At 40.2% G+C, this 16,502-nt stretch overlaps 1 protein-coding gene across 1 annotated transcript in view; it reads left to right on the top strand.

Moving 5' to 3' along the window:
- The first annotated feature begins 10,595 nt into the window (after positions 1 to 10,595).
- atad2b (ATPase family AAA domain containing 2B) overlaps positions 10,596 to 16,502 on the top strand; it is a 100,638-nt gene continuing 94,731 nt past the window's right edge. The window contains exons 1-5 of the mRNA XM_023277729.3: positions 10,596 to 10,807; positions 13,305 to 13,471; positions 13,737 to 13,768; positions 13,889 to 14,036; positions 16,353 to 16,452. Of these exons, the coding sequence (XP_023133497.1) occupies positions 10,709 to 10,807; positions 13,305 to 13,471; positions 13,737 to 13,768; positions 13,889 to 14,036; positions 16,353 to 16,452 (546 nt within the window). The 5' untranslated portion in view covers positions 10,596 to 10,708. The remainder of the gene's footprint in view (positions 10,808 to 13,304; positions 13,472 to 13,736; positions 13,769 to 13,888; positions 14,037 to 16,352; positions 16,453 to 16,502) is intronic.

The raw sequence follows: 16,502 nt of genomic DNA, 5'->3' as shown, positions 1-16,502 counted from the left end.
AAAAAAAAGTTCTCACCTGACTCTATTAGAATCAGCTATTTTTTTAGTGTATTTATACACACAAACACATACACACACACACACACACACACACACACACACACACACGCATGCACGCACGCACATGCATGCACACACACACACACACACACACACACACACACACACACACATATATATATATATATATATATATATATATATATATATGGTACTGACATACTGACATCATACTGTAAAAGTCCTGTCTTAAAGATATTATTTAAGAAAAAGTATGTCAGTACCATGAGAAACATGTATTGTGTTATGTATTATCAAATGATTCTCTTCTGCTGGAATATCATATTATTATTATTACATATTGTGTCATTATATTTGTACTTATAAACTTTCTAAGTTTATAAACTTTATAGGTACAGGAGACAGACATGTTGTTTTATAATTATAGTATAATTTTCATGATTGACTAATCTGCTAGCTAGCTGCTCTATTAATTGATTGGTTTATAAAAATTCAGGAAACAGAAATAGTCATAGTGCTTTGGCGGATTAATTGACTTTAGTTTTCAAATGTACTTCAATACACTGCTTGGTACGGTCATTTATAACATAATATTGCATATTATCTTTTATTTTCATTTGTTCTGTGTACAAAAAGCCTGATTTGTAAAGTAACTAAAGCTGACAGATAAATGTAGAGAAGTAAAAAGCAGAATATGAGGTCTAACAGAGCAGAAGTAGAAAATAGCTTGAAAAGAAAATACTCAAATTTGTACTCTAGTCCAGTGCTTGAGTAAATGTAGTCGCTCAAGCTGTGATGTCCTGGCTGAGTCTGTCTTAACTGCTCACACATGGTGCATCTGTGCTGCAATAAAACTATTACGAGCACATCTGCAGCATCAGCCTCCTCTCTGGTGTGTTAACAGTTCCACGCAGATTACATTCTCACACCTTAAACACATCATTACGCATGATTCCTCCGCTCATAAAATAACCGGCCTGCCAATACCTGCTCCAACGCCGAACACTGTACTTCAGCCTGCAAAATACATTTAAAAAGCCTCAGATAATTATCACCTAATACTTTCTTGAAAACATATTACTTTACTTCGAAGGGATTACTAGACTTTTGAGATCTGCTGCATCACTTAGGAGCAAGCTGGATGCCGAAGACACAGTCGTAATCACAGTGCCTCTTGTTAACACGAGGCACTGTGTATAAGTATATGTTTTGGGGGTTTTTTTAACACCAAATTTACTGCATTCTGGTGAATTTTGTGCACTAATTTGTGCTTTTTCTGCATTAATTTATGGTTAAAATGTCTTTTTTGCAGCCTTTTTACAGCCTCTGAGCGAATAATACTTTCAGAGCATCTTGTAGACACAAAATCTGCATTTTTTTCTTTCAAAAGATGACAACTGAAAACAATGCAATTTAAAATAAATTATTTTTTATTCTTTATTTTAAACCATTAAATCTTATAGTAGATCAATCTAATGTTTTCTGCGGTTGGAATGCTCAATTTCCTGCATCTGGATCATAGATTATCCCTTTGACAGTTCCATGTATGCATATAAACACAATGCCACAAAGTCTCCAAGAAAACAAAGATTTTCTTGACAATGTTTGTTTTGTTTTGTTTTGTTTTGGTTTTTTTTGGTTGAAGCCATAGCTCGAACCAAAAATGTGAAACAGATGGCTAGCACAGTTGCATCTTCCGCCAAGCCAGGAATAGAAAAGGCACCACATAAAATGCCGGTTTTACTTGTGGAGACAAAATGAAAATGAAGTGCAGGGTAAAGAGCAATGCTAAACCCATCAAGAGTAGAAAAGGATTATTATTAATTCAGTATCTCAGAGTACATGCTTTGAGATCACAAAGAATTCCAAAATCTTCCAGTGAATAAAATTTCCGTCTGCCCTTGACTTAACTCACAAAAAGCTTTTCAGGTAACAGTAAAAATGGCTCTCGTGAATTATTTCCAAGCTTATGAATTTTTCTTATTTGCAGCCAACAGATACAGTTCAAGATTTATATGTCTAATTCTTTATCCCCGTCGCCAAAAGAGTATGCAGTAGCTTTTGATGCTCTGCCAAAGGGTGTGCTGCAGATTCTCAGAGGTTCTGTAATTGTTGTGGGGTCAGACCATGAAAAATCAATCAGTGCCTCCCACCTGACACCTTCAGAATATTTGTACAATAACTTTAGTATATTTAATGATGTCATGCAAAATTTTACCTCCAAACTATGACTATTTTCAGAGTTACAGTACAGGAGCTATGCACATGAAATTTAGTGTCACAATCGAAAGCTGTTTCTGTTCAGTAAGATTATTTCTAGTATCATGGGATGTATCCTAGTTTCAATAGCAAAGCTGTGCATGTTTAATGTGTATGACACCAAACAACTGAAACAACCACAGTCTGGGGCAGTTCAGTGGTAGCTTGTGGCACCTGAGATGCAATTTACTTCAATTCAGTAGTCTGTGGGGCTTAAGTGTCAGTGTCACATGGATGGCAGTTTGTCACCTTAGCAGTCATCACGTGGCACCTGAGTGGCAGTCTGTGCCAGCTTGTGGCATCTCATTGGCCCTTAAGTGGAAGTCTGTCAAGTTAGTAGCAGTCATGTGCCACCTTACTGGCAGTCATATGACACCTTAGTGGCAGTTTGTGTCACTTTGGTGGCAGTTATGTGGCACTGCTATAAGACTTTACAACATCAGCATCACTGGCTGATGTTAACATAAACTGGACTATATCATTACCACCCCAAACCATAAAATTTGCACAGACATTCTTGCACTGCACATCTTTGCACTTTTAAACTTTATTTTTATTTTTTCTGTTAAAAATTTTGCCACCCTTGTATATATTGTAAATAAAACTGCTGTAACAATGTAAATTTCCCCTGGAGTGGGGAGAAATAAAGAACTTTATCTTATCTTATCTTATCTTATCTTTGGAGGCTGATTGTGGTAGCCAGTGGCTCCTCAGTGGCAATCCGTGGCACTTCGGTGGCAGTTATGTCACATTTTGGAAGCTGTCTGTGGTAGTCAGTGGCACCTCAGTGGCGGTCTGTACCAACTTAGTGGTAGTCATGTGACATTTCAGTGGCAGTCAGTAGAACTTCATTTGTAGTCTGTGCCATCTTGTGGCATCTCCCTGGCCCTTAAGTGGCAGCCTGTCACATTAGTAGTAGTCATGTGCCAACTTATTGGCAGTCATATGGCACCGTAGTGTCAGTCTTTGGCAAGTCTGTGGCATTTCAGTGGCAGCAGTGGAAGTCTGTATTCATTTGGCACTTTAATGGTAGTCTGTGACATTTTATTTGTAGTCATGTGCCACATCATCTGTGTCACCTCGGTGGCAGTCTGTGGCACCATAGTGTCCGTCTTTGTTTGTGGCAATCTGTGGTACTTCAGTGGCAGTTATGTGACACTGTGGAGGCTCTCTGAGTGGCACCTCAGTGGTGGTCTGTGGCAACTTAGTGGTACTCGTGACACTTCAGCGGTTATGTGCCAGCTTGTGGCATCTCACTGGCCATTAAGAGGCAGTCTGTATCAGGTTAGTAGCAGTCATGTGCCACTTCAATGGCTATCTTAGTCACCCTAATGGCAGTCTTTGGCATTTCATTTATAGTCATGTGGCATCTCAATGACCGCCTGTGCCACGTCATGGACTATCTGTGTCATCATAGTCAGTCTTTGTTTGTGGCAGTCAGTGGCACCTCAGTGGCATCTTAGTGGTAGTCATGTGGCATTTTGTGGCACACTAGTAGCCCTTCAGTGGGAGTCGGTGGCACTGTAGTGGTAGTCATGTGGCACCTCAGTGCTAGTTTGTGGCACTTTAATGACAGTCTGTGGAAGTCTCTGACATTGTAGATGAGTCTGTAGCACCTCAGTGGCTTTATGTGGAATTACAGTGGCAGTCATTGGAAGTCACGTGACACATCATTGGCAGGTGAAAGCCTCTCTGTGACTTATTTCTCACTGTCAAAATATTACACTACCATAGTTCAACGGAACAATTCTGATTTCACTGCTCTTTAAAGTTTAAGAAGAGCACTATCAATAGACCTGAAATGAAAATTTATTACATCTAATGGTCAGGAGGAGAATTATAGGGGGTGGGATGGAGAATTACCCCAGTTTCCCCTATTTACTGTTAATGTGCATACTTTCTACGCTGGTTTCCAAGTTCACTGTGAATATTCCCACTGTGGAATGCAAGTTTTAACGCATATCATCAAGTCGGCACTTAAACTGTAACTGTCATTGTAATATTTGTATAAAATCCATGTAGTAACTAGAATATTGGCTGCAGAGAGCAAAAAATAAATGCAGCTGCCAACTAGACCTACAACCACTGAGAGCGAGAGAGAGACAATTACGACCAGAGTAAGAGAGAGAGATAGAGAGACACTTACAACCAAAGAGAGAGAGAGAGAGCGAGAGAGAGAGCGAGAGAGAGAGACTTACAACCAGAGTAAGAGAGAGAGATAGACACAACCAAAGAGATAGAGACTTACAACCAGAGTAAGAGTGAGAGAGAGAGACATAGAAAGAGAGAGAGGCATTTGCAACCAGAGTAAGAGAGACATTTACAACCAGAGTAAGAGAGAGAGAGAGAGAGAGAGAGAGAGCGAGAGAGAGAGAGAGAGAGAGAGAGAGAGAGAGAAATGGCGCCTCGATGCTGCGCTCACTGAGCCAGTGTTTGGAGCCGGCTAGAGAGATCCAGTAAGGGCAGACAAAAGGAAAAAAAACATGGTGAACACGAGGAAAAGCCCACGGCCGAGCAGCGGCCCCTTCATCTCCTCCAGGACGCGGTCGTCGTCGAGGCGAATGAGGAGCCCTGAGGAACATGTAAGCCGGTTTCCTTTCTCTGCCGGTCCGGCGAGCTAGCTGGCTCCGGCTAGTTGGCTAGCATTTTAAAAAAGGTTAACATAGTGTATAAATAGAGTAATTTTAAGAAAAATAATTAATACATAATTTTATTATTATTATTATTATTATTATTATTATTATTAATAATAATAATAATAATAATAATAATAATAATAATAATAATAATAATAATAATAATAATAACAACAATGATAATAACTTATTTCACAAAAAATAAAAAAAATATATAAACTGGTATGAAATCCAAACAATTGTATATGAAATTAATAATAACCAAATATTGTTATTTAATTATAATAAATTCAGTTGGTTATATTAATATTGTATTTAAGAAATAATAATACTAATAATAATACTACTAATATAATTGTACTAAAGTGGTTCAAATGATGCTAATGATACCGTTGTGCAATAAATATGCATAAAAATATTAAGAATGTACAAAAACTTTACTTAAAAATACATGTCTTGCCACTTACCACTGCTCATCCTTTTCACTACCCACACTGTCAATCTCCTTCATGATGTTTTGTGTTTTCCATCTGAGAGAAAACGACACGCACACAGATGAGGCCTGGCAGCTTTACAAACACGCTGCTGAACATTTATTATCATCTCTGCTGCTCATTCTGAACATTTATTCACTGCCAGTCACGTGTCCACATTATCAAAGTCCTAAAAACAGCCTGATCGAGTGGTTTTTAAATCAGCTCATCGATCAGAAGCAAACAACCAGCAGCCTGTAGCGTTTAACGGCAATTATGCAAGTGGGCGTCACAGGAACGTGGATGCGCTCAGGCACGAGAAAACCCGGGTTAAACACGCGCTTTCACACACAGCGGCGGCTCTTTCACACGCACGCATTGAGATAAAGGTCAAACGGTGCTTTACCAGTCCGCGTCGGCCCCGTTAATCCCGGTCTGCACATCTGCAGCCATAAGTTTCTTCTGCTGAGCAATGTGTGACGTAACAGCGCCGTAAGTCCCCCCGCTGCTGTCGTAAAACTGCCGAGCTCAGCACAACGTCACCCACACGGCAGGGGGATATATTTGTGTTCATCTAAAAATAGCACGACATTAAAATTTAAACGCTAAACATCATCTAACATGCAAGGAACTGTAAAAAAACGATAGAAACTTATATTTTATGCATAAGTAATAAAATAAATGAGAATAAGACAAGTAAGTTCAGAAAAACACACAGAAAAATTATAATTCACATAGGTCTATCCATGTTTGCATTAGAAGTTGTCAAATAATTTCCTCATAAGCTGACCTAAACCTGAAAAAAAGTTCCCACTTGACCCTTTTAGATTCAGCTGGTTTTTCGAAAAATTAAAATGTGTTTTTTTTTTAAAAAATTCACGCTACTTTTTCAGCATTTTTGCATTTAACTTATATTTTATACATAAATAATAAAAGTCATTCAAATGAGAGAGGTAAATTAAGAAAAACAATAAATAATGCATAATTTAAGCTCCTTATAAGCTCAATTGAGAGGTCTCCATATAAAATCAACCAAATCTGATTTTAAAAAAAAAGTTCTCACCGACTCTATTAGAATCAGCTATTTTTTAAAGTGTATTTATACACACAAACACACACACACACACACACACACACACACACACACACGCATGCATGCACGCACATGCATGCACACACACACACACACACATATATATATATATATATATATATATGGTACTGACATACTGACATCATACTGTAAAAGTCCTGTCTTAAAGATATTATTTAAGAAAAAGTATGTCAGTACCATGAGAAACATGTATTGTGTTATGTATTATCAAATGATTCTCTTCTGCTGGAATATCATATTATTATTACTACATATTGTGTCATTATATTTGTACTTATAAACTTTCTAAGTTTATAAACTTTATAAGTACAGGAGACAGACATATTGTTTTATAATTATAGTATAATTTTCATTATTGACTAATCTGCTAGCTAGCTGCTCTATTAATTGATTGGTTTATAAAAATTCAGGAAACAGAAATAGTCATAGTGCTTTGGCGGATTAATTGACTTTAGTTTTGAAATGTACTTCAATACACTGCTTGGTACTGTCATTTATAAAATAATATTGCATATTATCTTTTATTTTCATTTGTTCTGTGTACAAAAAGCCTGATTTGTAAAGTAACTAAAGCTGACAGATAAATGTAGAGAAGTAAAAAGCAGAATATGAGGTCTAACAGAGCAGAAGTAGAAAATAGCCTGAAAAGAAAATACTCAAATTTGTACTCTAGTCCAGTGCTTGAGTAAATGTAGTCGCTCAAGCTGTGATGTCCTGGCTGAGTCTGTCTTAACTGCTCACACATGGTGCATCTGTGCTGCAATAAAACTATTACGAGCACATCTGCAGCATCAGCCTCCTCTCTGGTGTGTTAACAGTTCCACGCAGATTACATTCTCACACCTTAAACACATCATTACGCATGATTCCTCCGCTCATAAAATAACCGGCCTGCCAATACCTGCTCCAACGCCGAACACTGTACTTCAGCCTGCAAAATACATTTAAAAAGCCTCAGATAATTATCACCTAATACTTTCTTGAAAACATATTACTTTACTTCGAAGGGATTACTAGACTTTTGAGATCTGCTGCATCACTTAGGAGCAAGCTGGATGCCGAAGACACAGTCGTAATCACAGTGCCTCTTGTTAACACGAGGCACTGTGTATAAGTATATGTTTTGGGGTTTTTTTTAACACCAAATTTACTGCATTCTGGTGAATTTTGTGCACTAATTTGTGCTTTTTCTGCATTAATTTATGGTTAAAATGTCTTTTTTGCAGCCTTTTTACAGCCTCTGAGCGAATAATACTTTCAGAGCATCTTGTAGACACAAAATCTGCATTTTTTTTCTTTCAAAAGATGACAACTGAAAACAATGCAATTTAAAATAAATTATTTTTTATTCTTTATTTTAAACCATTAAATCTTATAGTAGATCAATCTAATGTTTTCTGCGGTTGGAATGCTCAATTTCCTGCATCTGGATCATAGATTATCCCTTTGACAGTTCCATGTATGCATATAAACACAATGCCACAAAGTCTCCAAGAAAAACAAAGATTTTCTTGACAATGTTAGTTTTGTTTTGTTTTGTTTTGGTTTTTTTTGGTTGAAGCCATACCTCGAACCAAAAATGTGAAACAGATGGCTAGCACAGTTGCATCTTCCGCCAAGCCAGGAATAGAAAAGGCACCACATAAAATGCCGGTTTTACTTGTGGAGACAAAATGAAAATGAAGTGCAGGGTAAAGAGCAATGCTAAACCCATCAAGAGTAGAAAAGGATTATTATTAATTCAGTATCTCAGAGTACATGCTTTGAGATCACAAAGAATTCCAAAATCTTCCAGTGAATAAAATTTCCGTCTGCCCTTGACTTAACTCACAAAAAGCTTTTCAGGTAACAGTAAAAATGGCTCTCGTGAATTATTTCCAAGCTTATGAATTTTTCTTATTTGCAGCCAACAGATACAGTTCAAGATTTATATGTCTAATTCTTTATCCCCGTCGCCAAAAGAGTATGCAGTAGCTTTTGATGCTCTGCCAAAGGGTGTGCTGCAGATTCTCAGAGGTTCTGTAATTGTTGTGGGGTCAGACCATGAAAAATCAATCAGTGCCTCCCACCTGACACCTTCAGAATATTTGTACAATAACTTTAGTATATTTAATGATGTCATGCAAAATTTTACCTCCAAACTATGACTATTTTCAGAGTTACAGTACAGGAGCTATGCACATGAAATTTAGTGTCACAATCGAAAGCTGTTTCTGTTCAGCAAGATTATTTCTAGTATCATGGGATGTATCCTAGTTTCAATAGCAAAGCTGTGCATGTTTAATGTGTATGACACCAAACAACTGAAACAACCACAGTCTGGGGCAGTTCAGTGGTAGCTTGTGGCACCTGAGATGCAATTTACTTCAATTCAGTAGTCTGTGGGGCTTAAGTGTCAGTGTCACATGGATGGCAGTTTGTCACCTTAGCAGTCATCACGTGGCACCTGAGTGGCAGTCTGTGCCAGCTTGTGGCATCTCATTGGCACTTAAGTGGAAGTCTGTCAAGTTAGTAGCAGTCATGTGCCACCTTATTGGCAGTCATATGACACCTTAGTGGCAGTTTGTGTCACTTTGGTGGCAGTTATGTGGCACTTTGGAGGCTGATTGTGGTAGCCAGTGGCTCCTCAGTGGCAATCCGTGGCACTTCGGTGGCAGTTATGTCACATTTTGGAAGCTGTCTGTGGTAGTCAGTGGCACCTCAGTGGCGGTCTGTACCAACTTAGTGGTAGTCATGTGACATTTCAGTGGCAGTCAGTAGAACTTCAATTGTAGTCTGTGCCATCTTGTGGCATCTCCCTGGCCCTTAAGTGGCAGCCTGTCACATTAGTAGTAGTCATGTGCCAACTTATTGGCAGTCATATGGCACCGTAGTGTCAGTCTTTGGCAAGTCTGTGGCATTTCAGTGGCAGCAGTGGAAGTCTGTATTCATTTGGCACTTTAATGGTAGTCTGTGACATTTTATTTGTAGTCATGTGCCACATCATCTGTGTCACCTCGGTGGCAGTCTGTGGCACCATAGTGTCAGTCTTTGTTTGTGGCAATCTGTGGTACTTCAGTGGCAGTTATGTGACACTGTGGAGGCTCTCTGAGTGGCACCTCAGTGGTGGTCCGTGGCAACTTAGTGGTACTCGTGACACTTCAGCGGTAGTCTGTGCCAGCTTGTGGCATCTCACTGGCCATTAAGAGGCAGTCTGTATCAGGTTAGTAGCAGTCATGTGCCACTTCAATGGCTATCTTAGTCACCCTAATGGCAGTCTTTGGCATTTCATTTATAGTCATGTGGCATCTCAATGACCGCCTGTGCCACGTCATGGACTATCTGTGTCATCATAGTCAGTCTTTGTTTGTGGCAGTCAGTGGCACCTCAGTGGCATCTTAGTGGTAGTCATGTGGCATTTTGTGGCACACTAGTAGCCCTTCAGTGGGAGTCGGTGGCACTGTAGTGGTAGTCATGTGGCACCTCAGTGCTAGTTTGTGGCACTTTAATGACAGTCTGTGGAAGTCTCTGACATTGTAGATGAGTCTGTAGCACCTCAGTGGCTTTATGTGGAATTACAGTGGCAGTCATTGGAAGTCACGTGACACATCATTGGCAGGTGAAAGCCTCTCTGTGACTTATTTCTCACTGTCAAAATATTACACTACCATAGTTCAACGGAACAATTCTGATTTCACTGCTCTTTAAAGTTTAAGAAGAGCACTATCAATAGACCTGAAATGAAAATTTATTACATCTAATGGTCAGGAGGAGAATTATAGGGGGTGGGATGGAGAATTACCCCAGTTTCCCCTATTTACTGTTAATGTGCATACTTTCTACGCTGGTTTCCAAGTTCACTGTGAATATTCCCACTGTGGAATGCAAGTTTTAACGCATATCATCAAGTCGGCACTTAAACTGTAACTGTCATTGTAATATTTGTATAAAATCCATGTAGTAACTAGAATATTGGCTGCAGAGAGCAAAAAATAAATGCAGCTGCCAACTAGACCTACAACCACTGAGAGCGAGAGAGAGACAATTACGACCAGAGTAAGAGAGAGAGATAGAGAGACACTTACAACCAAAGAGAGAGAGAGAGAGAGAGCGAGAGAGAGAGCGAGAGAGAGAGAGAGAAATGGCGCCTCGATGCTGCGCTCACTGAGCCAGTGTTTGGAGCCGGCTAGAGAGATCCAGTAAGGGCAGACAAAAGGAAAAAAAACATGGTGAACACGAGGAAAAGCCCACGGCCGAGCAGCGGCCCCTTCATCTCCTCCAGGACGCGGTCGTCGTCGAGGCGAATGAGGAGCCCTGAGGAACATGTAAGCCGGTTTCCTTTCTCTGCCGGTCCGGCGAGCTAGCTGGCTCCGGCTAGTTGGCTAGCTAGCTGTAGCCTGGCCTCAAGGTGCTCCGCAAAATGTGTTATTCCCAGCAAAACGCGAGCTCTAACGACACTGACACCCGCACAGCCACGAAGGGACACAATCAAAGGATTGAATGTAGCAATTCGTGTGCGTGTCAACGGTACCGAACGTTTTGTACAGCTGTCAGATCACTAGCTAGCGATCTGAACTCCTGGCTAGCTCCAAGTTGAGTTCCCTTTGTGTTTGGCAATTTTACCCGGCTGACTTGTTCCACCGTTCCCTCCGCAAATTAGTCCCCCGATTAAAGACAACCGGAATTTTGACACGGGGCTTTTAGCACTGCTTTATGTCGCCCTCCGGGAGGTGTCGGCGTCTTTATTTTCTCAAAAGGTGAAGAGATAAAGCGTTAGAGAAGCTAACGGTTGTAGGTTAGAGCTAGCCCGACAGCTAGCTTACAGTGGGGGAAGGGAGTCCCAGGTTCACAACAGTTGGCTGGCTCCGGTCCCGTATTTAGCAAGTCTGAACTTGGTGAACTTTCTGTTGTAAATACCCCAAAGACCCGTATACAAGCTGCTTTCACAGCAACCCCTTCAAACGCACAAATGCACTTTTATCGAATTGTATGTTTCTGCCTAAACACCCAATAGATGTGTTTAGTTTTGACTCCGATCGTGTGACCTACAAGCAGTCTGACAGTCTTTGTCTCAAAATGTAAACATTGAGATTGTGCAAGGCGCTGGGTTCTGCATTTCCGCATGATTTACTATTACTGCAGCACTTAAACGCAAACGAACAATATAAATCCTCCATTGGATAATTTATCGATAGTCATTAGCACATTTTTTGGAGTTTTAATTGGTTGTTTGTGGTGCAACAAATTCGAGCAATTCCTTACTCAAATCCAGTCCAGTGGGTTGTAAATCAGGCTAACTGGTGACTTAATGATAATAGGATCAATGACTGAAAGGCTTTGCTTTTGAAAACTGTAACAATTTTCAAAGAACTTAACACATTTCCAAAAGTTCATGATGTTCATTTGGTCACTAAGCAACCAACCAGTTTGCCCAGTTTGCTGTATGTTGTCAGGACTAATCATTGCTTTGTGACAGGAGTTACAGTGATTAATTGATTAGTTGTCCTTAACTCTGATAGTGGATTAATCTGTTTACCCATAAATGGCTGTTTTTATTACCATCTTGTAGTTATGTGAGAAAAAAATGTCTAAAATCTCTGACTAGAGCTTCTTAAATGTGAATATTTAGATTTCTTTCCACCTCTATGGCAGTAACCTGAATATTTTTACGTGGCGAAGAAACAAGACATGTTGAGGATGTCATTTTAGGCTGAGGGAAACACTAATTGGCAACACTGATCCTCATAGACTGAACAACTAATTGATTAACTGAGAAAATACTTGACAAATTCATCAACAATGAAAGTATTTATTAGTTGCAGCTCTGTTTGAGACAGTGTTTGCAAAATGACCTAAATGTGGAAGTGATTTTAAGGTGCACCCATTTCCTCATCTCTGTGCTTGAGCTACAACATGTAATTGATTAGTTATCAATTACTAAAGTAATCATTCACTATTTTGAGAAATGATTAAGTGGTTTCAGTAATTTTTTTTATGAAGAACTAGTCAAAATTCTCTGATTCCAGCTGCTTCAATGTGAATGCTTTTGGGCTTGTTTCCTCCTCTATGACAGTAAACTGAATATCTTTGTGTTGTGGACGAATTAAGACATTTAAGCATTATTTTGTGGGCTTTGGGGAAACATTGATTGTCATGTTTCACTCTCTCAGGACAGGTTATTGACCAAATAACTGTTTGATCAACCGAGAAGATATTTGATTGATTAATCGTCAGTGTTTGTTTGTGACAGTGTTTGCAAAATGGTCCTAAATGAAGATGTGATTTAAAGCTGCATCCTTAAAGCCACCTTTGTGCATTTGCTGGCTGTTAGAACATCCTGCACTTTCCAGTCTGGCTGCATCCATCTACCCAGCCAGTCAGACAAACCCCTCTGCCGGCGTTGCAGACAGTTGCCTATGACAACAGTGAGATATGCTCTTCATATCAGCAGGGAAGTTAAGCTGTGAAGGGCAGGCGCATCAAGGACATGTGTCTGCTTGGTGCCGTGTTGTGATTCACAGAATTCATGGAACAATTGGGTACAAGGTGTCTTGTCTCATTATAATACTTTTTTCCCCCCTCGGTTTTGCCATGTGGCGTTCCTGCTTTCTTCTGTTGTTAAAATCTTTGATCTTGCTGGTTTGATTTTTACTTAATATTCCGGTGTTGTGCACTGATTGACAGCGCAAAGTTTTATGCAGACATCTGTGAAATGCTGTCATTGTATTTGGCATCCTCGTTCTCCGTTTCTTGCATGTTCTGATTGTCATTCTTGTGTCCTCACCTTCTTCCTCTCTCTGAAGTTGTGTGTTTGTTCAACAGAAGGAAACCAACAGTGATGCGAGCAGTCCCAGCAGCCCACGGTTGGCGCCCTCTTCCAAGCGAACCCGGCGGCAGACGGCCTCTGAGCCAAGCTCCAGTGATACCTCCCCGTCACCTCAGACGAAAAGCCAGAGGGTCAGCTGGGACATTCCTACCTACCACACCAGGTCAGCCGGCGTTGTCAGCTTTTACTTAATTCCTAAGTATTTCCAAACTTTGTGTGAAAACAAAGTTGTGTGAAAGTCAAATAGCTTGTCTAGAGTTGGTTCAGATGACCTTGCTGTCACTACCTGTCAAGTCCAATCTCAGTCTTTTCATGCCATATTATAAGTGGGTCAAACAAATATAATCTTGAGTTCCTGAGCAGTACTATATGTGATATATGTTTCATCTTTTGTGCAGATTTCATTCATATTTTTCTTCTATTTCTAGGCTTTCCTCGCGTATCATGCAAAATGGGCACGGTAATGCAATGCTTCCATTTCTCTCTCTCTCTCTCTTTTTTTTTTTTTTTTTTAAAAAACCATGTGCATTTGCCAAACTTGAGCATTAAATGTCCATTTTATGTTTTGCCCATGCTCCAGCCCATATGAGTCACCGGAATGAGGAGAGTGGAGGGGGCGATCACTCTCGTATGAACGGCCATGTGGAGCTGAAGAGGAGCTGCCGGGTGAAGAAGAGCCAATTTGAACACCTCAATCAGAGCCTGCTGTTTGACCAGCTGGTCAACAGGTACATAATACTGACATCTTTCTTTGAAATGCTGCTTTGAAGAGAGGAGAAGCAGCAAATGTGAATATCCAATTCAGCTCGAACATACTTTGTTCACTCTGGAACATGTGGAAGGTGACTCCTTGTACTTGGGAAAAATATGAGGAAGCCAAAAAGTTTTTTTTAATTAAATATAATTTTGTTCCTGCAATTTTTTTGGTTTTGGCACAGTGTTCTGCTGGATTTAAAAGCTGGCAAGTGCAAAGATTTTCATCGGTCGCACTGCTGTGTCCGACATTTAGCGGGTCTGTCTAGGTGTCTGTGATGGGAGAACTTGGCTAAATCTGACATTAGATCACCCTATTTCACTCTTTTCAAACTAGTTTTTGGTCTGAGCTGCAGTAACTGAGTGGAGACTAGATGCTTCTCTGTAAAAACTGCGCAGCTAGTGTCCACTAATGCATGTGAGGATCAGTAAATTCTTGCATTCAAACCGCTTATTATGCGTTTTGGGTACATCTGTAATAGCTTCAGTAAGTGAGCTTGGTTACGCTTTCCCCCTCTAAACTGCAGGAGTCTCTGTATGTATATCAGTCACGCTGCATCACCCTCCAACACTAGTAAATTCTCTACCTGTGGGAAATAAGATATGGTAAACCAGCTAATGTTATACATTGTATTTATTGCAAAGAGTGACTGTGATCAGAGCTTTTGCTGCCAGAGAATCAATGTTCCGAACTGAAACATTAAAAAAAGGACAATGGGTCCAAGAAACTGCCTGCAAGTTTTCATCACCATGCAGCGGCAAACTGATGCAGTGAGGAGTCAAAAATCATAATATACTTTAACACTTCGTGTAATATAGCCAAAGAAGAGCTACCTTTGACTAACTAATCATCTGATGAAATAGAACAAAACATTTATCTGCACCACTATTAGTGTTTAGAGTCATTTACAGAGTGTGTTAAGAAATTACCAACGTGTATAGGAACTGACAATAAAGGTAACACTTTATGAGTTATTCATCTCAAACTTTTGCCACACCTTCACAACGTGGCGGTACACCTAAATATCGAAATAGGTGCACCTGTGCAACCAATGTCAAAGTCAGTTTGGACTCTTCTTCAGGGATTCCGAGTTTGACTTTCAGCTTTAAGGGTGTTAAAAATATTAATACAGAGGGTCCATTAACTTACGTCGGAGTTCCGTTCTCACTCGTATAATCGATTAATCGATTTTCGCCCTAAGTCGGAACTCCGACGAAAATGTAAACAAAGTCGTTACATGCATCGCTATATTGATCAGTTCTTCGGAAAAGTCATGAATACCAACGACTTTCATGCATGTATGAGTCATTTTACAAGAAGATAACAGAATACTGTGACGGACTAATATTGTTGTTGATGTTGAGGTTTCAATGTTTGTTGTTCAGTTGGAGATTTACCTAATGTCAGTGAACGTGCCATGTTTAGTTAGCTCCCCTCTGATTGGCTGAGAGTCAGCAGTAGTGTGTGTTGCTTGTTGCTCTGTACCGAGCCGGTGTGTGTGCATGTGTCAAGCAAGAGAGAGCTGGGAACGGAGGCTAATTCTGGAGCTAAGTTATCGTGTTTTTGTAGTTATTTTGGCGTTGGCTACGGCCCACAGTAGCCTGTGTGAAGGTTCAATAAACCACCAGGGAACAGGTTAAAGTCTCACTCATTCATCACAGAGGGTCGCTACAGTACGTTGCACTGTTTTTACAACTTGACCAATGTTCGTCGGTGTTTCGCCCTGTTCCGAGTGTTTTATTCTAATTTCTCTTCCACAGAGGTGGTTTTCCTTTTCTTCAAAGCACTGCCATCAGAAGAGTCTGACTTATGCTTGAGAGCCATGAAGGCCAGAAAGTTAGCGAATGTAGCACAATCCAAGGTAGCGTACAACCAGCAAATGTAAACAAAGCCGGCTTATAGCGCCGTGTGACGACGTATTCATCTGTTCCACTTGTCAACTAGTTTGTGTAACCAGTTCCGACGTAACGACGAAATGCCATAGATCGATGATGTTGTAAACCGAGGACTCCCTGTATCCATATTTGTTGAACAGTTTTTGATCAGTGAATTTGCACATCTTTGCCTCCTGTTCACAAACTGGAAACACCCTCAAATTATAGACAGGAGTCAGCACTTCAGTGTCTGTTCAGATGCTGGATTTGAGAGACAACGCAACAAAAATATCACTGTCCAGCACTGGTCTGTAGACTGCTCATCATGAACCCTTCCCTGACAAAAGTGATTCCTCTCGTTGTGCTTTTGTAAAGCTGTTTTCACTGTCGTGTTATGTGTTGCTCTTTATGTGCAGCACTGCTGAGGCTGTTCTCCAGGAGATGGACAACATCAGCAGCATCAGGCAGAACCGAGAGGTGGAGCGACTTCGCATGTGGACTGGAGAAACTGAGGAGGTGAGTGTAGCGCTGCTGTTAACACTCAACCCAGAGCTTGAAAAATACAA

Source organism: Amphiprion ocellaris, chromosome 12, assembly GCF_022539595.1.
Source record: "Amphiprion ocellaris isolate individual 3 ecotype Okinawa chromosome 12, ASM2253959v1, whole genome shotgun sequence".
Taxonomy (NCBI): Eukaryota; Metazoa; Chordata; class Actinopteri; family Pomacentridae; genus Amphiprion; species Amphiprion ocellaris.
Note: the sequence above shows the minus strand (reverse complement) of the source record. Positions and strands in the feature narration are given on the sequence as shown.